Source organism: Opisthorchis viverrini (assembly GCF_000715545.1).
Source record: "Opisthorchis viverrini unplaced genomic scaffold opera_v5_29, whole genome shotgun sequence".
NCBI classification, from domain to species: domain Eukaryota; kingdom Metazoa; phylum Platyhelminthes; class Trematoda; order Opisthorchiida; family Opisthorchiidae; genus Opisthorchis; species Opisthorchis viverrini.
This window is the reverse complement of record NW_008751685.1, coordinates 1,192,412-1,214,109: the sequence shown is the minus strand read 5'-3', so window position 1 is coordinate 1,214,109 and position 21,698 is coordinate 1,192,412. Positions and strand designations below refer to the sequence as shown.

Here is a 21,698-nt window from a genome sequence, read left to right as displayed (position 1 = left end):
CAGTGGAAAAGTTTTTCGCCCAGCTTTGTGAGTAGTTTCCTCCATGAAAATAGACTCTGGTATGCGTTTTATGGGACTTTCCCGTAGAAAATGGCGTTCACTTGTTCCATGCAACCAACCCACCTGTTCGGTCCAGCCTTCTTTTGATGTCTAAACCGCCTGTTTGTTTGGGTACGTACCTTTCCATGAAGACAACGTTTTTCCGCTCCCTAGGACTCAGAGTTACACGAATTACGCGCCACCATCGACGCCCTCCGTTGTCAATCCGGATTTGGCCTGCACAGCCTTGGGAACCAACAACTACTTGTCACTGGAAACCAAGTAGTGTTGGGTGAGGCAACCACACCTTTCCAGCAAGTACCTCAGCCCGCTTCAGTCCACGTACCTGCGATAGACGAGACGGTAAACACCCAACCCGATGGGAAACCAAGCGATGGTAATCAGAGAAAGAGCAGTTGGGTAAGCCACACATTACCATTCTGTTAGTAAATTTAGTAGGCGTGAGATATGACTTGGTACTTTTCAAATTTCAGTCTAAACTCTTAAAATTTTGCTTCAGGAAGAGTGTTGCTGTCTTTTTTTATGCACAACAAAAGGATGGACTGTTCTGGTGAAATTAAAATTTGTCGGTCGTGAACATTCCCTGCATCTGACAGACTTGAAACGGATAGCGAGATTTTTTTTCTGACGCAGACCATAGTTTGTTCGTTGTCATTTTTCTTGATGTCACTTGAAACCTCGTGGCAAACTTCACCTTCGCATCATTCAAGCGCACATACCCGAAAAACGTCTTCCTTAACTGAAAAGAAGGATAAGTTTATCAGATCTTGACGTTGTCACTACTGGTGTAACGGTGGATATTACTGATGGGAGCATGCAAGTAGTATGTTCTCTCGTAAATCCGCTTCGCGTCTCTTCAAAAGTGAGATCTATTATGGAATTTGTGGAGCCGTTTTGTAGCATTTGCTTGCATTTGAGTAGCAGTCAGTCAATGAATATCCAGGAAAGTTCAGGAAGACGAATTCAAGAAGATGGATGTTCAGTTTTGTAAACAGGATGCATAAGAGAGTTCTGTTCCCCTGTCTGTAACGGTTCAGCGGGTGTTCTCCTAGTAAATAACTCCGCAGCGAAGGCCTTATTCCTTTTACTTGTACGGTACCACACGAACGTTGATTAAAATTCATGGACAACCTACTGGCTCACTTTGGAGCCCATCAGGTAGGCGTAGTCCCCGAAATTCTTTGCCGTTGAATATACGGATATTTGACCGGGGTTATGGTGATTACCACACGTGTATACATTTCCCCCACCCACGTACATCCCCACCCATGCCGATTTTGAAGGATGGTACCTTCTTCTACGTCACCGCAACCGTAAACCTACATCTAATTTGGATAAATTTTAGCTGTTGGTCCAACCGACTAGGTGAATGTACATATCGTCGTGACCAGCATGATGGAAAGTCTGAATTATAGACAACCTTATAGAAAACTTTAGAAAAAACGTTTAGCTGTAGCACACTTTCGGTGCCTAGTGGCTACGTCGCCTTAAAGAAACACGAGGGCTGGGATACTTCCAGGTTGCCCATGCCTAGACGGGAAAAGTCGGGGTTCGAACCACGGACCTTCCGATCAGTAACCTTTGAGCTATCTCGCCTCAAATTATAGAATCAACTTCTCCGCAATAAACAATGAGTTTCGCAATAATTTTAGCTGATTCCTCTCTATAGTTTGGGTTCAAATAAAACACAAAGTTGACAGAAATCGGGGCCATTTGGTGAGCCCCAAGAAGGACGGAACCAGTCAAGGTCTGTCAAAAAATTTTCAGAAACCTTATGAGTAGTCTCATTCAGACAATAAACGGAAGCTCTTCAGACAGACTAGAATGACTGAGACTAGCTTCGTACTCATTAGACAGATGCTTTGTTTAAATCAAAGTTGTGCAGAAAACGGGAGAGTGTTGGATTGTATTCGTAATTCTTAACTCAACCTCTTACTTTCTGGTGGTTTTGCTGTCTCAAGTTTGTAGGTTTTACGATTCATTGTCTCAAATCTCATACGAATCTGGTCATACCGCGTCTAAAAACTAGAAAAGCAGGCCCGCCTCTAACTGTCGGACAAACAATCCTACCGTTTCCTGACAGCTGATTTCCCCAAGTACAGTAAGTGTGGTTGTGTTCTGTTTAGAGGCCGTTAAGTTACAGCTTGGCCAAACATAACACGCATGATGGAAAAAAGAAACAAGGTTGACGTGTTGAGGAACTATTTTTATCGGTGACGCAATACATTCTGGGAGAGAGGCATTTCAACTAGGTGGGATTCCAGAATGACATGACACGTGACAGTATCTGGTCAGAAACCGGAGGGGTCAACACTTTCATTGTTTTCATATTTTCTGGAAATTTCGGCCGCTCGAAGTTGGTATCATTGACTCACTACTCGACACTGAGCCACTTGTAAGGATATTATCTTATGAAGTAGTTCATTTTACATGCTTCCTGCATGGTAACCAGTTTTTTACAATTCGGTTTCATTCAAATTACTCTAACCCTGTTTACGTAACATCGATCAGTGTGATAGATCAACTCGTCTTATCAAAAAACGAGGTTGTGTCATTCATTGAAGGGAGTTTTGTCATTCAACACACACGACCCAATTTCCAGTTAGGTTTCTCCTCCCCACATTTTTGCTTGCAAAAACCATCTGCCCCATGTGATGCAACTAACGTGTTGCACTGTTTTCAAAACATCTTCTACAGTTCCGCGGTTCCATAGGAAAAGCATTCCGTAAAAAGTCGTCACTTCCACCCACAAAACCGGCGACCACTGCCGTCCAGGATCTGGTTCACAACACGCAGATTTCCTCGACCATCAATCACACAAATATGACACAGGTGCACGGCATTCATCCGACTCCGAGCGCGTCCAACGCGTTGGAACCAACCAATCTGGTCTCACAGGTATCGTCTGGCCGAATTCAACTAAACGGACTCTCTCCTTCCAATTCCTCAACGTCTAATTCGTCTTGGAGTGCATCCGGACTGGTGCCACAGCCAGAATGTGGGAAGGCGATCTGTTCTGCCAGCACACCTTCTGGTAAGCGGGATGACCAGACATGAATGCGTCGTTGGTGTTGAATGGTAAAAATGTACGTGATGAAAAAAATCGATATCAAATAAAGGCTGAAGTGGGCTCTTCAGACTAATCAACTCGTCCGTGTAGCTTGCTTTGAAGAGAAAACCAGATGTTTCTAGTTGCGAACTGCATGTTGCAAATTGTTCACTGAGCACTTAAACATAACGCCGAACGGGACAGGCTGATTTGGCCCAAGCGAAAAGCAGACAAGCATGAAGAACGTGCGGCTGGCCTTCTCGAGCCACTCGAGTTTGCTTTGAACTCGTAAGCTGGAAAAAAGAATGCTAAGATGTGCCATGGTGTTGGATACATTAGCCAAAAGGAACGAACACATTCAAAGGATGGCTATAACTCCCAAAACGTGGGTAGTTCTGAAAGTAGTCACTACACACAAAGTTGGAGGGCAGACTTTCTGTTTTCAATTAAGAGGACATGCTGAAAGTGAATTCAGTCTATGTCAAAAACCAGAGAACTACTGATTTTGTCCTCATTAGTAGTCATCAGCAGTGCGCATCTTACGAAATTCTGAGAGTTTTCGGAGTTGTTTCAACAACGACTCCGAAAAGTTGCCCCGTCAACCTTGCTCTGACAGGCATTTCTTCCATAAAGAAATGTTTCTGAGAAGATCTCACATAGCAAAACGGGCTCAAGACATCCAGATTGTTCTTTTCTTGGAAAAAATGCCTGCTCATAAGTTAATATTAAGGGATTAGCACTATCTACTTGGAGGTGTTTAGCAAAAACAATCGTTCAGCTCTAGCACCCTTTCGGTGCCTAACATCAACAACCGGCCAGTTTGTGTCCACTTCCAAACTCCTTTGGTGATCAAGTCTACCGCTTCTACCCCAATCTTGTCCGACGCCTGAATGATGCGAAAGACCCGGTATGTGTTTCTTTGTTGACTATTCCTTATTATTTTCATTCTCATCGGTCGGTTGATACCTCACAAACAGACCCTTTCACAGCGTTCTGCTATAGCCCCCTTCCGGTGCCTAGCTGCCATGCCACCCGAAGGAAGCACGAGGGCTGGGATACTGCCAGGTTGCCCAAGCCTAGACAGGGGAAGTCGAGAGGCGTAGGTCGGATTCGAACCACGGACCTTCTGGTCAGTAAATTCGCGCTCTAACCACTTGGGCCATCTCGTCCCTTTCACAAGCTAATCATCATCGTCATCATTATTAGCTGTAAGAACCGCGTCCTTGTTGTTCAGTGGTTGTAGCTGCCGTAACAGATTCCGTTCTCATCATCCGGAATTCCTAGCCCTAAAATAGAACTGATACAGAAGGATACACTGTTTTGCAGTCACTCGCTTCAGTGTTGGTCTTTAAATCACTCGTTCTTCTCTCTTTATGAGCCCGTCAAAACACGTCTTCGTGGATACTTCTGATTATTGTGTAGTTGATGTTTGGATCAGCCGGGCGCTTGCACCAGGACTTCCGGATTTTCCGGTCTTTTCTCTGATCTACTCGATAAAGATTGGATCAGATAAGCGTTTTTCTTTAAGTACTTAGCTGGCAAGGAATCCGCACTTGCTGAGCTCCATGGCAAAACCAATGTGGATCCCAGACTGGAGCACATTGGTTGCAGGGAAAATACAAGTCTGGTTTGTGCATAGTGGAAAAATCTGTGGCTCAGGTAACTGTCTCGTAAAATAACTTCTGGCACTCTCTTACTTATACACTCATCCGCAAACAAATTTCCTTTTGACGGAAGACTCACCTGAAATCCAGCTAAATCTTTTTCTTATGATTTTGCCGTTTATGAAGCAAGCACTATTGACTTTGTTCAATCCAACATGAAGACCAAAGTCGGTAATTATCAGGCCACCGCTGTCAAGTTTCAAACTGGCCTGACGTTCTGTGTCCACTTGGTTTTACTTGAAGTTCCCTGCGATTTGTATGGCAGTTTTCCACGTTTATCAATACTTCTTAACTAATCGACAACATATGGATGATGTCCTCTTCAACTAGGAACGTCCCTTAGCCACGAGATATCAGCGACAACGGAAAAGTCGTACGTCAATTTTTAGGATAACTGCACTCTGCTTGCTTCTTTTGGGGATGACTTTAGAGGAACCGACCACAATATTAACCTCAACGATGTCCTGCCTTGGGCTAACTACACAAGTGTTTGCGACTCCTTTGGATTCAGTGACCAGATAGATCTATTACCGAAATCTGTAGCTATGATCAAAAGAACTGAGTACACCCTGAAATACGGCGACCCCAGTTGGTCAGGTCAGATCAGATGAATGACTGATCAACGAATTCAGGAATAACTCAATCACGTGATCTCCGATCCGGTTAGTGGGGAGATTTACTTATTGGGTCCATAAATAAACCCTTGGGGCTTTGAGAAGCAGAGGTGCTAAGCGTCTTCAGTGTGTGCAACTCACTTGAAAAGGCCTATTGGGTAAGATGACAGCCACACAAAACCTGAGCAGCTTAGAAGTGTGGACTAACTAGCTTAATTGGGCTGCAAACAAGCTCTTATTCTGTGTGAAGAATGGACTAGTTGCTATCCGGCTACTGGTTCGATGCACGACTCGGCGACTGCGCCTACCTGATGAGCCCCACGAAGGGCGAAACCGGTCGTGGGCTGTCGAAGAGTTTTCAGCAACCTTGCGAGTAGTTTCCTTTATGATGACTGTCCGTTTTTCTTATTAATGGCACAATAATAGGTAGCCCTCAGCTGATTTGTTCGAGGGACCTCTCCTCCACAAGTTGTTGAAACTAACTAGCACTGGTGTTCTTTTTGTTGACCCTCCGATCCTCCTGAGGGTTTGACGACTAACCTTTCTCCCATGGAACTGTGCAAGAGAACGGATGCAGCACCATCCAGCTCAGACCTCCACCTAGGGACCATGTCTAAGTGAGCCACCAAAAAATTACAAAACTTGAAACGTAGAAGAAAGAAGGATGCGCACACAGTCAACCTGTAAGCTGGCTACAACTCCGGTGGCCGACTTTATTGTCAGTTCATTTTAGGAGGCCAAAACGGACAATTCTAGCCTCACTAGACTCAGTAACTATGCTAAGTCTTTCTAGTCCCATAATCGCAGGAGCCTTTTACTAGGTAAATATTCTGACGATCGGTGTTAACGCTTTATTACTATCAGGAAGGTCAGCCTCCTGAAAGCAACAACCAGATACCCGAACTCTACCGAGACTCTCAGCTCCACTAGATGCTGACGAGACAGGCAACGCCCCCTCAATATGCAGCGCGTCACAGCCTCGTACCAAGGTCAGACCGTGTGCGTTAGCATTGGACCAAGGCCAGACAGTGTCTCTCCAATAAATAGCTTGAGACTGTTGTGCCTCTGCACTCGCACGCACTCATGCTGTTGCGCTCGCCTGTTCTGTGAGTCTTTTTTTTCCTTTCTGTAGTGTTTTTTTCGGGCATTAGACACTGTAGCGGGTCAGCGGTCAGATACAACAGATTGGCGAATCACCAGATGTAACAATTACGTATCAGGAGTTGCGTGAAACTCAGTTATATCTACTTCCAGTAACGACCACCCAACGGTACATGCTTATCCGTTTTTTATACTCCCTCAATTTGCAGACCCGAAACCCAATTTGCCAAATGGAACAACTGTGTTGGTGCAAACGCCAAAGTGTTCCCGACACACCATTGTACCCAACTACCTGATCGATGCAAATCACACAGCGGACTCTGAAAGCCCATATTCTTTGGCCGAAAATCAAACAGAAAAGCCACACTATGAGGGGAAGCACGATGCGAGAATGCAACAAGCTGATCATTCAGTTTATGATCAAACGAACAAGCCTCAGGCGGTTTTATCTCCGATTTCGTGAGTATTACTCAGTCATGGTTTAAGGCAGTGGCCAAACAAATCCGGCCACCATTAGCCGGTGTTTTTTTGTATGGAATAATGAATTGTGATTAACCTGTTTCTATCGTTACTTCAATAGTCTGCCCATGGTTGGTATTCGTCACTAAAACACCTGTTCGGTTAACAAGCCCCAGTTCACAAACAACAATGATGAGTCATCCCCTGTTCGGGCGGTCTTTCAATGTGATGTATTGATCGGTTGACACACTTTGGAATGCAGCCGCGCTAAGGATAGGCGAAACGATCAATGCCTCGGATGACCCAGTCGGTCGAACAGAAATTCAAAACAACACTAGACATCAACAATCTAATTTCTGTCCACTCATGGAACTTAAAACAAAAAGTTCAATTAGTACAGGGTTTCTAATTAATATTAGCAAAAATCCAAAATTTTTGGGGCCATATTTCAACTTGCCAGTTTGGTGGTGTGGTCCGCACCAAGTTGATCCGTTCACAGCGAATATAGAACGATAACTGGAGCGAATTCGACCACATAGGCGCTTTATGGATGGTATTCTAGTCGCACTTGGTCGGGGCTTGCAAATAACGAGACTGCTTTTCATGAAGGGAACTACTGACAAGGTTGCTGAAAACTCTTCGATAGCCCGCGACGGGTTTCGCCCTTCTTTGGGAAATGGGTATATTTCTCGATGATGATGGTGATTTCTCGAAAACAGTCCAATTTGGGTTCAAATAGAACATAAAGTTGACGGAAACTCGGGGACTGCGCCTACCTGATGAGCCCCGAGAAGGGCGAAACCGGTCGTGGGCTGTCGAAGAGCTTCCAGCAACCTTGTGAGTAGTTTCCTTTATGAAAATATCCTGCGATATCTCGAATATCGTGCCAGCTGAAACATGGGGCTGCCTGTGTGCAGCACATTCAGTTGACGAACGTCATAAACGAGAGATTCACTTGAGTCTCCCGTCAAACCCACATTGATTTTCAAAAGACTGTATTTGTCAAAATCCACTCCACTTTAAAACCCGAGCCTAAGTTCAAGACGAATGAATAACCTTGACTATAGGCAGTACATCATAGGATGTGGACATGGGGTCTCGAAATGCTCCTTTTGAGCTGTGACTTGCTACACGCTTCTATCCGTCACACAAGAAAACGCTTGACAAACGATCAACTCAAACAAACTCAGACTCATCTGATAAGCTCCGAATAGGGCGAAACAGATAGTGAGCTCACCATGAGTTGTCATCCAGCACACAGGTAGTTTCATAAAGTGGTCTGCTTGGTATATACTCAGTTACAAGAGGGTGGGTTCATAGAACAGAGGGACGGATTTGTTGGTCTCAACTACATATCTTATATGCAAAAAAGGTCCAAAAAACTTAGATATATGTGAAAAAAAGAATTAGTTTTCGTCATCAGAGTTGCCCAGACATGATCTGTACGGCCAGTTTAGAAGCATCGGGGCCAGCCTAATATACAATTTTGTCAAAAGACTCACCGAAAATTCACAGACTCTCATGAGATACCCCAGGCAGTGGTTGTTGAATGGAGAAAAGTGATTGCTCCACCACATTTGCTAGGTTGAACTTGTGTGATTCAACCAGATTTCTCTGAATGGTATTCTATTATAACAGAGTTTGTTTAAACAGAGCCGATGGACTTGAGTTGATGATGAGTATTCGAATCAATGAGCCGCATATTCTGCATTGTTTTCTTGTTTTTTTTTTGAGAGGGCCTGGACTTCAACGTATCTCATACTTGATATAATTCGACTAGTTTAAGAAACCAGCTTTGTTCTAGTACACTAATTTGAGAAACTGAAGCGATGCGCTAAAGGAATTTAGAGCAAATGCATAGATTGCCATGAAAGAAGGGTTTCATCAGCCCAACGGCAGATAGAGCAATTCCTGAGAGTTACAGTCGAAAACCCCGGGGATACTACTACTGCCAATTATAGTAGCAAACAATACTCCTCTGGCTTTAGCATACTTTCGGTGCCCAGCAGCCATGTCACTCGGAGGAGACGCGAGAACTGGGATACTTCTAGGTTTCCCAAGCCCAGACAGGCACAGTCGGGATACCGGAGGGGGTATCTAACCACGGACCGTCATCAACTTACCGGTGAGCCATCACGAGTTCATTGAACTACTGAACTAAGAGATACTGTCAACCAGGACCGCCGTTTCCAAAGCTGATCCATCTATGAACGGTGGAACAGAATATCCAATATGGAGAGAATTCCTGAATGTTGGCATAATTCCCGTTTGTCCCATGGATATCCTTTAGCAGAGGCAGACGTGCAGAGTTTAGAGTTACAACTCCGAGGCAGAAATGACACACCGAGAAATGTCGGCTTACTGAACATTTTTTCTGGAAGGTGAATTGGTCCTAAAACACTTCTTTCTGGACTGTTTCATCTAATCAGTATACCGACATTGTTCAACAGCCTTCTATCAGTGTTGAACCTGAATTCTACCGACCTTCCAAAGAAATCTGAACGAAACTCACAGAGAAGTCGGGACGTCGGGATACGCCTCACAAATGTACTGCTAACAGACAAGCCAATACAGTCTTAAGCAGATCCGGGACCAAGGGAATGAGTGCTACCTCACTGTACTAATTACGATGCACCCTGGACGCGTCACAATCTACGAGTGAGACAGAAACTTTGAAGTTACCGTTTGATTGACATGTGCAAATGAATGAATGGATCTATAGAACCTGAAAGGCTGTCCAAAGTTTTCTGAAACTTTTCTGTGGTTTTTCATCCCAGTATGATTATTATGCCGGGGGCTTATGTAAACATACCATCTTCCAAGAGAATGCAGGTAATGTCTAATGCCTGTTGCAGAAAGCAAAAAGATGTACTTTAGTTTGTCCTTGTCGTGATTGGAATGACCTTCCGTACAATGACCACTTGAAAACAATCGCCCGGAAACTGACTTCAGAAGAGGGCTTGCCCTCTAAAAAAGGAATCCCACGAAGGAAGACCTCTAAGAAGAGGCGTGTCTGCATAAAGCGCGGTCAAGTTTAACACATCGACTACAAAATGCTCAACATTTCATTCTTCTCTATCCGCTTAAAACCAAACTGGTTATTGATTTTACTCATCCAGATGGCTTGGTTCCATAATGGACGATGCCTTCGCAGACGTGAGCTCAACAGACTCTCCAACCGTCAGACTGCAGGCCGAGCTTAACCGACTTCGTCAACAGCTGAGTGAACGTGATTTGAAACTGACCGATGTACAGCTAGAAGCACTGGCGAGTACACATCAGGTGAATCAATTGCGCGATCAGCTGTCACGAGTGTACGCTGAAATGCAGCATCTCCGTTCCGATAATGCACGTCTGCAACAGATGATGATGACAACAAAGACGATGCTGCCAACCAACGCAGTTACCAGTGCAATTACGGAGACTCTAAAGGTGGATGGGTGTTTCACTGTCAGCACAGAAACCGAAAATGAGACAGATTTCGGTATGTTCATCGAATTTGTACCAACCAACGCAGTTACCAGTGCAATTTCGGAAGCTCCGAAAGCGGATGGGTGTCTCACTGTCAGCACAAAAACCGAAAACGAGACAGATTTCGGTATGTTCATCGAATTTTCATGCAGCTGCCCCTCATAACTACACGGTGTCCAAATTTTCCTATAACCCTTGTACATACTGAGCTGAAGTTTCATGCCAACCTATAGGGTCCACGTTTATTACTGCATTATAGATTTTTTTCTTTCACAAAGTCGAAACTAACAAATTCTGATGTGAGTGATATTCAGAACAAACAACTCGCCCACGATAGATGAACAATCGATAGATGATTACACTCCATAGATTGCTCTGTCACGTGCTCCGTGTGCCGACTGACTGACTTCTCGAGGAAGCCACGTGAAGGATGAAAACTAACCAGGGAAGAGTAAACAGTGACATGGCAGCGAAGTGCGAAAGACATTACCAGCAGACTCAGTTGTGCAGATTTTTGCCGTCTACCTGGGGGGAACTGCGAGACGGGATACATTATTGATTTGAGATTCTGTCATACATGGCCCACTTATGCATCCAAGCTATTGCCTTCAATACATAGCTCCCCTCGCGATCTAATCAACTGAAGGTCCACTAATGACCCTGTATTTACACATCAATTAGATCAGCTGCCACCTCCCATGCGTAGAAATCTACCCACATCATCAGCGAACGAAACTCTGGCAGCTATGCACGGCAGTTACGCGGCTGATGATGAATATGGATTGATTGTTCACCACGGGAATTTAGAATAGATTTACATTTCCCTTGATGTTATAGCTGCCTCAAGCGGCCGAGTGGATAACACAGCGGAATGCCTTTCCTTCGACCGGCGTACCTTTCTCTCAAGGACGTATTCAAACTGGAAACTGCTCCCTGTTCTGACAAATGTTTCGGAAATAAAGATGTGAAGAGATGAAATTCTAAAACTTCCAAGCAAATTTAGTCCGGTTATTTCGCATTTGTATCTCTGTGTTTTAATCGATTTCCAGGGATTTTGGGGCGAAACCGTAAGGATCTCAGTGTGTGGTCAGTCGAAGTCAATTTAGATCTTTGTATCCAGAAAAACAGGCTTTCATCCTTGTTTAGAGAGCTTAAAAGGGGCTTGAAATTCTCCAGAAGAAAACTAGTTGTTGTTGATTAGAGCACAACGTCATTTGAGACCGGAATGCTCGTTGCTCACCCTGTTGGGTTGGAACTAAAGATTGGACACAGCCTGAATGTTGATTTAGCCTGGACATTGATTTAGCCTGATTGTTTTTACAGTCCTGACCATGTTTGCTAAATAACAGTTTGGAATTTGTGATTCATCGATCATTTCAAGGGTAGGTATAGCACTCCATCACTCACCGAAATGTGATTTCATTACTGTTACCCAGTGAACTGCACCACCCGAAACCGCATGACGCCATACGCCGCGAAGGAACTCGTAGATACCAACGAGTGTGTTGATGTTTCTCGATGATTCGACGAAGTAAATGGATCAAGAAGCTCCGTAATTACAGTTTTCTGGACGCATAAATCACACAATCTAAACATTTATTTGTTTTCATTAACCACAAACATGAAAAGTCCAGACACAAGCGGTAAAAAATGTGTATTGCTTTGCCGAGTGGTATGTAGACAAATCTTGGTTTCGGGGCAAACTGGTTTTTTTGTGTATATTGATCCAACTAATTTTGCCGAACGGCACCCGTCTGGGAATAGACAGTTACTAGTTTCAACCAAAAGTCGGAAATCGGTGCGGTGGGTGTTACATTGACCGGTACAAACGTCGGAATATTCGTAAACAGTAAGTAGTATATTCCGATGGGATTGGAGGTTTGTGCCTCAGGCTTACTTGAAAGAGTGAACCTGTGCGTATATAGGTGCGTGATTTTTTCTAAATTCTTTTCTAAACTTATGGTTGAACCTACCTTCGGGACAGCGAAACCTGTGACGTTTTTCACGTGGGATCATTTTGGCGTGGAGTAATGAGATGAAAACCCTTGGTCCAACATAGATAGGCTTTGAGTTGGTTTCAAACTCATGTTGTAAGTGTTCTTCACGGCAATACATGGCTAACAAACAGTAGGACAAGGGTTCGAAATTCTTCGAGGATATTGCATTCATGCGCGATTTTTAAGCATTCTTTGGCTATTATGAGCAGCCGGTTAATTTTCATCGTCTGGGCAGAATGAGATAAAGACTCACGTGACTGGAACACCCCAGTAGATCGGGGTAGATGCATCGTCTCCGTGCATCAAACGCAGACATACCAAAATGCCTATAGACCGTTTGCACTGCAAAACCCAACCTAAGTTTATTCCTGAATGAAGTCCTGTCAAAATTCCGGGTGCTTCTTTGCAAGTTATAACAGAACTAGTTTTTATTTGAAACGGCCGCATATCAGTCCACACCCACCGTTTTTAGTTGAACTGTTTGTAAGATCACTCAATCATCCTAGTGTTTTGTGCACTGGAGACAGTAAACTGACTCATAAATTCAGTGCACCAGCTTGGAGACAAAACCAGGTTTGTACTGAACTGTTTCGTCAGCTACCAGGAAGACCAGTCAGTGTTTTCTTAAAAAAACTACTCACAAGGTTGCTGAAAACTCTGACAGCCCACGACCGGTTTCGCCCTTCTTGGGGCTCATCAGGTAGGCCTGTGTGCAGCACATTTAGTTGTAGAATATCATAAACGAGAGATTCAGTCAAGTCTCTCGTAACAACCAAATTGATTTGAGTGTATTTCTCAAAAACAGTCCCATTTGAGTTCAAGTAGAGCATAAGGTTGACGGAAACTCGGGGAGTGCGCCTACCTGATGAGCTGGCCCCAAGAAGGGCGAAACCAGTCGAGGGTTGTCGAAGAGTTTCCAGCAACCTTGTGAGTAGTTTCCTTTATAAAAAGTAATCCATTGTTCTCTCACACGCCTAAGAAGAACCTCCAAGTGATTTCTCATAAACTGGAAGACAAAGCCTGAACTCCCGATACGATATGGTAGTTCTTCCCTTACCGTCGCGAGTGTGTTGGTCATCCGCACTATGTTTTCTTCACGAGATCGTGTAATGTTCTTGCGGTATCAAATTCCCCAGATATAGATGAAAACAATGACCGACTTTGAAACTGTTTGAGTCAGTCCACTTGGTAAGGTCACTTGGAACCATTGAACCGTAGCATGACGTCATCAGGGTCCAGATCGGACAGGATGATAGTTTACCTTCAAATCTGAAAGCAGTAAAAATGCGCATTCCCAATTTCATGGGTAATAAGTCTTGGTTGACCTGCGACGTAGCTTAAGACGGCAGAATTTAGTTTACCTGTGGGAAAGGTTCATTAATCGCACTGCCTAATCTCCCCAAGTAGTGGATTTTTCAAGCCAGTCAGTTTGATTTCAACGTGCTGTTCACTGTGAACGCTTCTGACCCAGTTCGAGAAGAAAATTAGGCCTTGAATCGATTTTTTTCTCCATGCCATAATCGGTGGTAACAGGTTGTGTGCCAGTTGGCACAATTTCAAGTCGCTTTCAGCCTGGACAACACAGATTCAAGTTTTGTGATATCCAGCGATTTTGGAGTCTCTTGATACGGTATCATTTGATAACTTCCATTAATCTGAAAACAGTCACAGATGCATTCGAAATCGACGTATTGATGACTCACGTTTTGTTTATGACCTTCCACTAATTGTTCCCCAGGTTACCAGGGTGACACCTATTGTTGTTTCTAAGTCTATCTTGTGATTAATGAGGCTACAGAGGGTCCCACCACTATTTTCGGGTGACCAAACAAAAACAACGTGTTAGTATGAAAACTGGTTAGTTTCGATAAAAGGAACACGGGAATCCACTTCACACAATCGTATTATGCGTCTGTCCGATGACATTTATCAAACCGCGCGGGTCGAAAGTTCAAGCTTCTTGCGCACCAGCCCCCACTTTGGCTGCCTACCATTTTATGCAGCCATGATTGTCCAGTTAGACAATGAAAGTTGTCCGCCTCTTTTGGTACAACCAATTTTTTGCTTTCCAGAACGACACCCCCGGCCTCCCTGTTTGTCAGCTGTCTAACTGGTTCATTTCTGATTGCATGCGTACCTCAGCGGTTTGCTAAATTTTCGAGAAATGTGACTGTCACTATAGACAGTGATCACTCAGGTGGCTGTCTGTATCTTCAAATTGATAGGTTTCCCGATTCCTCCTCTCAGTCCACACCGTTTTTCAGCGGAGATTGTTTGAACGAAGCAAATGTAATTCAAAGAAAAAGGCGGGCAAAACGATCGACCACATTTTGACAGTTTGCCCAGGGGATGGATATCAGAACTAGCAACTTCTGTCCCTAAAAGCAAATCACAGAGATACTAACCAGAGTCCAAAGCCAGGTTGTTTGGTCTGGCCCAGCTACCTGGTTTTATGCTCGATTTCCTTTTTTGGTTAGGCAAGTTGTTGACCAGATTTTCACGTGCAAAGTAAGTTGGTATTACCTCGATTTTTAACCGAATTCCGGCTGAATCTCTCGTTCATGAATCGCGTTGCAAATAAACCTACTGCAAAAGGCTACCCCAGGTTTAAGCCATGTCAAGCAAGTACACTGAAATAACTCGGGCATGGTGCTAACCGAAACGAGGGACTCAGCTGGGTCTCCATACGCATGACTTTCATTTGCAAACGAGTGTAATTAGCTAGCTGCTTACAATTTAATCATCATATGGGATAAAGTGTTAATGGAATTTGGGGGACTGCACCTAACTGATGGGTCTTAAGAGGTGCGGGATCGTTAGTGGACTGTAGTAGTATTTTCAGCAACTTTATAAGTAGTATATTAAGTGAAAATAATTTGCCACTACACTGAATGTTGACTGTTAGCACTTCAAGTTCTTCGAGGTAACGATTGGTCGTTATGCCCCTAAGGTTCAATAGAACCGTTCCTTAGCATCAAGAAGTCGACCGCCTCCTAGACGTGGGCCTTTCTGATGGAGTTAGTTCTTGTCAAACATCGCTGAATTTGCAATAAAGCAACCGATGCAGAATAAGCTTCACGTCTTCAATACTTCAAAATGGAGACTATTCCTACCCAAGTACTCCACCAGACGTGTTTGAATATATGGTTTACTTCAGACTTCTTTTTTCTAGAATGGCTCTACTCAAGAAAAGTGCCTCTCAGATAAGAACTGCATTGGCTCATCTTCTTAGTTTCCGTATTCAGGGAGGGATAGCTGTATATGCGTACTCACCAATACGATTTCGAATGCCCACACTCATCGGGAAGTACAGTCTAACGGTTCATTCAGCTTCTTCAATTTACTTTTCTAAAATGCCCTATGAACCAAAAGCACCTCCTCAGATATACAGCAAAAATCACGTGGATAACGAATGAGCAAACGTACAAGTCGCCAGTAGACATTCAAAGCTCCTGTTCTGGTAGAACAAAGTTCAGCGACTACCCTTTTATGCTTTCAGTCAGGGAACGATATGCGTTCCTTTAAATGTCATCCACGAATTTCTGATGGATACGATATTTCACTGACCTATTCGCTGGCCTTTAGTAGGAACACCTCTCTCTAATTAGGTCTCGAAATGCAGTGAAATGTCCTTGTATTCTCAGCTTTGACACCCTTAGTAACTTTTTAACAAAATGTACGCTGAAGTGGCCTTTGCGCAGCACATTCAGTTGATGAATATCACAAACGAGAGATCCATCTGGGTCTCCCTTGGAAACGCTCTGATTTGCGAATGAGTGTATTTGTTGAAATCAGTCATATTTGGGTTCAAGTGGATCATAAGGTTGAGGAAACTTGAAGACTGCGCCCACCTGATGAGCCCCAAGAAGGGCAAAACCGGTCGTGGTCACACGTGTTCACTGGCTCCTTGAGTGACTATTGCTCAAATGGAAGTTTCACCCATCGAGGGAATTTCGCTCTTCCTCCGAACTACTTATTGATTTTCGGCAGCGTGAAAGTTGAAAGCAGATCTGAGTCACCATGTCCTGAATACGCTGAGGAATGCAACGGCAGTCATTCAGTGACTGATCGAATTTCCGTTCCGGCAAATACACAAGCTCCGGTACCTACACAAGGCTGATATTTTTTAACATAGAAAAAGCTTAATTGACCTCATTCAGAGTATTAACGTAGGGCGCAAGCCGAGCATAGCGTCTAGTCCAGCCCACGTGACCAAAGTAAACACGATTTACCGAAATACACTCATTTGCAAACTAATTTGGTTTAGCGAAAGACTCACCCGGAACTCGGCTAAATCTCTCGTTTTTTATGTCTCCAGGCAACTGAATGTGCTGTACCAGGCGGCCTCACGTTTCAGTCGCTACGATATTCGTTATATCGCAAGACATGTATATTTGTAACGCACTACTCATAAGTTTGCTGAAAATTCTTCAACAACCCACGACCGGTTTCGCCCTCGTTGGGGCTCATCAGGTAGAAATTGAAATTTGATTTTCCAATACACATATGCCCGTTTGTATGTAACCTACTGATTACCAGGAATTTCGAGCCGGTAACTTTCCGGACATACTGTTTGGTTTGTCTACCTTCCATAAATCAAAGGTAAAAATATGACCGACTTTGACGTAGAATATTCCTTGCTAGCTGGCAGATCTATGCATTTAGCAGCGGAAAAAGAATGGCATCCTGACTTATCGATAGGCGAAAATGCCTAAAAAGCCCAAGTATTGCTTCATCAAAATATCCCACAAATTACAAGACTGAAGCATGCTTTACGGGAAAAACCGATGAACAGCCGCGTTAACCTATCGTGATATCGAATCAGCCAAAGTACAAAACCAGTATATGTGTACAACTTAAAGCGAACAAATTCACACACATTGTACACCTGTCAAATTGATTTTCACTCGGGGCAAATCCACTTCTGATGAAAGGGAACGACCAGCTCAGTATTGTTCTAAAATCTAATATCTAGTGCATCAAAGTGATGGACCCTCGTGCCACATGTGACTCGAGCTTAGGCGCATCGTACTCGGTGTAAACCCGGTGGGATAATGCCAGAGAGTGAACAAGATGGTACCGCCTTAGAGTCCAGAGCACCCTCATTTGATGGTCCATAACTTTCACATAGAGCTGGTGCGACTACACATTTGGGATTCACAGCATATGTGAAAGGCTGCTATGTTGTCCGAACTACTCACAGGATGCATCCAAGAGCCACACAAAGCGCTGTTTAATATTGGTATGGTTAGTCTGGCCTGTACAAAGATGGCTACAGGAAGCCATCTTAAGCACCACTGTGCATCTAAAACCCCGGAACGTCAGGAGCAGACACGTCACAAAATACGCATAAAGATTGGAAGTCAAAACCAACCACAGCAATCTAATGAAATGCGTATAAAATTAGTCTTGAGATAGTCGTGAAAACAAACGGATCAGAGAACAATCTGATGAGCCAAGCCAGAGGCTTCCATTGGTGGGCCATTTAACGCTCCGACAGACTTGCTAATTCCTCGGATGGCAGCAGAAGCAACCGAGCATCACCCAACTCGGCAAGGGATACACAGAGCACTTTGTATGAAAGTTGGTCAACCTGTATAGATCAGAGCGCAACCAACCTAATTGTAGATTGGGTGACAGAGAGTTACCTTTAATAGAGACTTCGTTCCACGTGTGAGGCAAATGTGTGCTAAATAGTTTGGAAACACTGTTTTGTTCTTATTAGGAACCATCGGCAATACTCATCCCGCGAAAATCCAGTAGGGTGTCTCGAACCCGAGAACTCCCGGCTGGCGGCCGGCCACGACCTGCTGATCACGGTGTGATTTGATTAACTCTAGACAGGATGTAGTATCACCCATTCTTCTGTATCGGAAAACACATCACGTGGTCACACGTGTTCACTGGCTCCTTGAGTGACTATTGCTCAAATGGAAGTTTCACCCATCGAGGGAATTTCGCTCTTCCTCCGAACTACTTATTGATTTTCGGCAGCGTCCGAATATTTTGGGGGGATTTCGTTCTTCCAGGTGCTTCGTGAGACGCGCGCTACTGATGACTCCCCACAAGCATGAGTGTAGCTCGACATCACAGTGCCAACGACAAACAGGTGATGTTTCGCAGTAAAGCACGTAAAAGTCATCCGGGAACAAAAACGTATGTTGCATCAGAAATGGGTTAAGTAGGGTTAGGGGACTTACCATCAATAAACACCTCCTTCGTACTTTATCATTCTCACGGTCAGGATAACCATCGCCGTTTGGCCTGAAATGAGTACTTCACTTGAAAATCGTGAACCTTAAAAAGAATCTTGTTCGCTTCATCAGAAGTGAAAGGTAGTTTCGCTGTCCGAGGTGATGGTCGACAAAAATGATGCCGGTGGTAGCGTCAGGTTGAATAGTATCCAGAGTTAACTAGAAGGTGGAATGTTGACGACATGCTCTTTTCTCATTTTCTTACTTTGGCGAGGCAACTTTTGCGGAAACAGAATCCGCCAAATTAATTAGCTAGAAATCCACTTTAGTTTACCAATCAAGTAATTTTAGCGAGCCAGTTGTTCAATACACAGGTGACTGAATTGAGTGAGGGTTTGTTGTGAGTTCACTTCTACCGCTAGTTGTGTTTGTCAAGAAACTTTCTCCAGCTCTTGATTTGTGCCGTACCACCTGGTACAAGTGCTTGGTGGGGGTATGAGGGTTCGTCAGGTGAAGGCCTCCTCTCTCTGTCTTAACTGGGTACATACTATACTGAGGAATCCATTGCCCGACATCCGACACATGGGGATACCAGACCTACTGTAGGTGAGCAGTTGCTGAGAGCATGTTATAAAACAGACAGACTTTTCAAAGACGAGTGCATATTATCACATTTAAGTTGCATTTTCAAAGGATTGGTCGTAGCTGCAAGTAGGTATTAGATCCTGTACGATGCAGATAGACTTACGAACAGTTGTCCTTTACTTTTTGTTTGCATTCTTTCAGCACAAACAGCAACAGTTTTTACTTCTTTCATCTGTTTGACGAGACCTACTAATTCCATCAACTTTTTGACATTACAGATTTCCTTGCTGGGTTGGTCCAAGAGAGGAATGAGGAAGCTGCCTCAGCTACAAGTAAATACAGAAATAATCGATATGCTCGCGTGTACCTACCAGTCCTGCGGTCGACCAGTGACTGTAGTGAGATCAACCTTGGTACGATTGACTTAAATTCCTTCGACAGTTGGTCAGCTATCGGGCTACATCTTCTTCGACTGTATCGCGACTATATTAATCGAATCGATCCACGGAACAAACTGTCGATCCTTGAAGAACGCATATCTGTCTACAAGCTACACTATGGGACCATCTCCCACGAACACAAAGTTACTGTTTCAGACGAGACTCAGAAGGAGGAACAACTGTTATCAGACGATCTTCCTTCATTCCTACAGGACCTTCCAGCCGGCGTAGCAGAAATAGAATTACGAATGCAGTCCAAACCAAGTGGATTTGTGGCCTCAATGAGTATCGAATCATTAATTTCTTGCCATACACTTGAAGCTTACTTGGGGTGGTTGGAAAACCATCACTGCCTGGTGGTTTGTCTAGAAGATGAAACCCAAATGGATTTGACCAGGCTGCTGTTGGATTGTCTGAAATGCTCTAGGTGAGTCGTCTGGCATACATGTGTAACTATTTTTAATTGATCGTTCTCGACCAGACTGGAACTGATCATCTCAATCGATTGATCACTTGGCCAGTTAGTTTAATCTGACAATTGTTACGGACTCATCAGTTTATACTTGTCCCATGGGTTGTGAGAAGAACCATGGAGCTACGACTCTACCGATACAGTAGTCACCCTTTCCACGCAAAAAAAACACTGCCAGATACTAAAAGTATTCTCCCGAAAGGTTTCCGCGTTGAGTATAAGGCATTAAGGCCATCAGTTCCTCCGTTTTTGAACACGAATGTGGAAAAATACGTTGTCCGCTGGGTTGAATGTATGGCTGTTGGTTTGCCCACTTAGCTGGCTAACTTAACGGCCAGCTGATATTTTTAACGCGTCCTTTGTGCAGGGGAGCCGCTCAGCAGGCGTTTTGAGTGTCACTGTGCGTGAGTTTACTTTCCTGAGAGTGCGCGTGAGTTTACTTTCGTGAGACCGGCCTTCAGTTCTGATTGATCACCTGGTTGAGCTTTTCATTGGCTGAACCTGGAATTGGTGTTCTGATTGGTAAATATCCACGTGAAATCTTAGCCTGGCTTGCCTGGTCTCAACCCATTGGTCCATTCTTGGATAGATCAGGACCTTGACCGTCGCTTTCGGGAAAGTTTGGTAACAATCGCTAGATTCATTGACTCTGATCCCTTGGGTCTCAGTAGGTTCCGGTCATTCTGGGGTTATTCTCAGGAATCTGGCTTTCCTGACAGGATGACTGTTATGGTGGTAGAGAACTTGCTCTCTCTGTGTACGTTTGTTTTGGGTTCAATATACCCGACAGTACGGGTGAGACATGTACTGACACACTAATACGTTTGCATTTTGGTTTCCGTTCTATATCACGTAGTTCACTAGGAACACGGTGTATGCTCCACCTAGTTACATACAAAGCGAAACCACAAAATACCGCTTTCAGGAGGTTCCAAAGCCTAATGTAGTAAAGAGTGGTACAGGGTGTCTCTTAATACACCTAAAAAATAATACTCAGGTTAAAAATTTAACACCAATCCAAACATTTATAATTTTTATGTGGACATACATGTATCATGGAGGTTTACTGTGAACAAACTGGCATTACAAAAGATGTTAAAAGAAACCGCTCCTTTCTTCTATAACAAGTTGAAGGCGGTATGAGATGTGAGACACAGCATGTTTAACTTCTTCAAGCGTCACTCGTGCACACTCCTCTTTAATTCTTGCGCTTAACTCCACCAAATTCTTCGGTTTATTTTCATGATATAAACGAGCCTTGATCATTCCCCAAAACCAAAAATCCAGGGGTGTAAGATCGGGTGACCTGGCGGGCCAAAAGTTTGAAAATCCACGAGCAATGACTCTCTCATCAGAAAATTGCTCTTGGAGGTAAGTTCTCACTTGGTCTGAGTAGTGGAGCGCCATCTTGTTGAAAGGCGGTCGATGACTTCTTGTGCGGCTTGAGTTGCGGGATAACATGCGTCTGCAGCATATGGAGGTAACTGTCGCCGGAAACCGTAGCATCAAAGAAAAAGAGACGCAGGAGACACTTTGAGGAGAATCCCATCCACACACCGAGATGAGAGGAATGGAGATTATGGGTGAGGTAC

The 21,698-nt window shown here is 44.0% G+C and overlaps 2 protein-coding genes across 2 annotated transcripts in view; one reads left to right on the top strand and one right to left on the bottom strand.

Annotated features, from left to right (window-relative positions):
* The window catches only part of T265_02397 (hypothetical protein), a gene marked incomplete at both ends in the record, with an annotated part of 41,401 nt that overhangs the window by 5,493 nt on the left and 14,210 nt on the right, over positions 1-21,698 (top strand). The window contains 5 exons of the mRNA XM_009166630.1: positions 214-459; positions 2,758-3,094; positions 6,698-6,947; positions 10,067-10,545; positions 19,473-20,061. Of these exons, the coding sequence (XP_009164894.1) occupies positions 214-459; positions 2,758-3,094; positions 6,698-6,947; positions 10,067-10,545; positions 19,473-20,061 (1,901 nt within the window). The remainder of the gene's footprint in view (positions 1-213; positions 460-2,757; positions 3,095-6,697; positions 6,948-10,066; positions 10,546-19,472; positions 20,062-21,698) is intronic.
* T265_12999 (hypothetical protein) overlaps positions 21,203-21,698 on the bottom strand; it is a gene marked incomplete at both ends in the record, with an annotated part of 5,202 nt that continues 4,706 nt past the window's right edge. The window contains one exon of the mRNA XM_009166673.1: positions 21,203-21,637. Within this exon, the coding sequence (XP_009164937.1) occupies positions 21,205-21,637 (433 nt within the window). The remainder of the gene's footprint in view (positions 21,638-21,698) is intronic.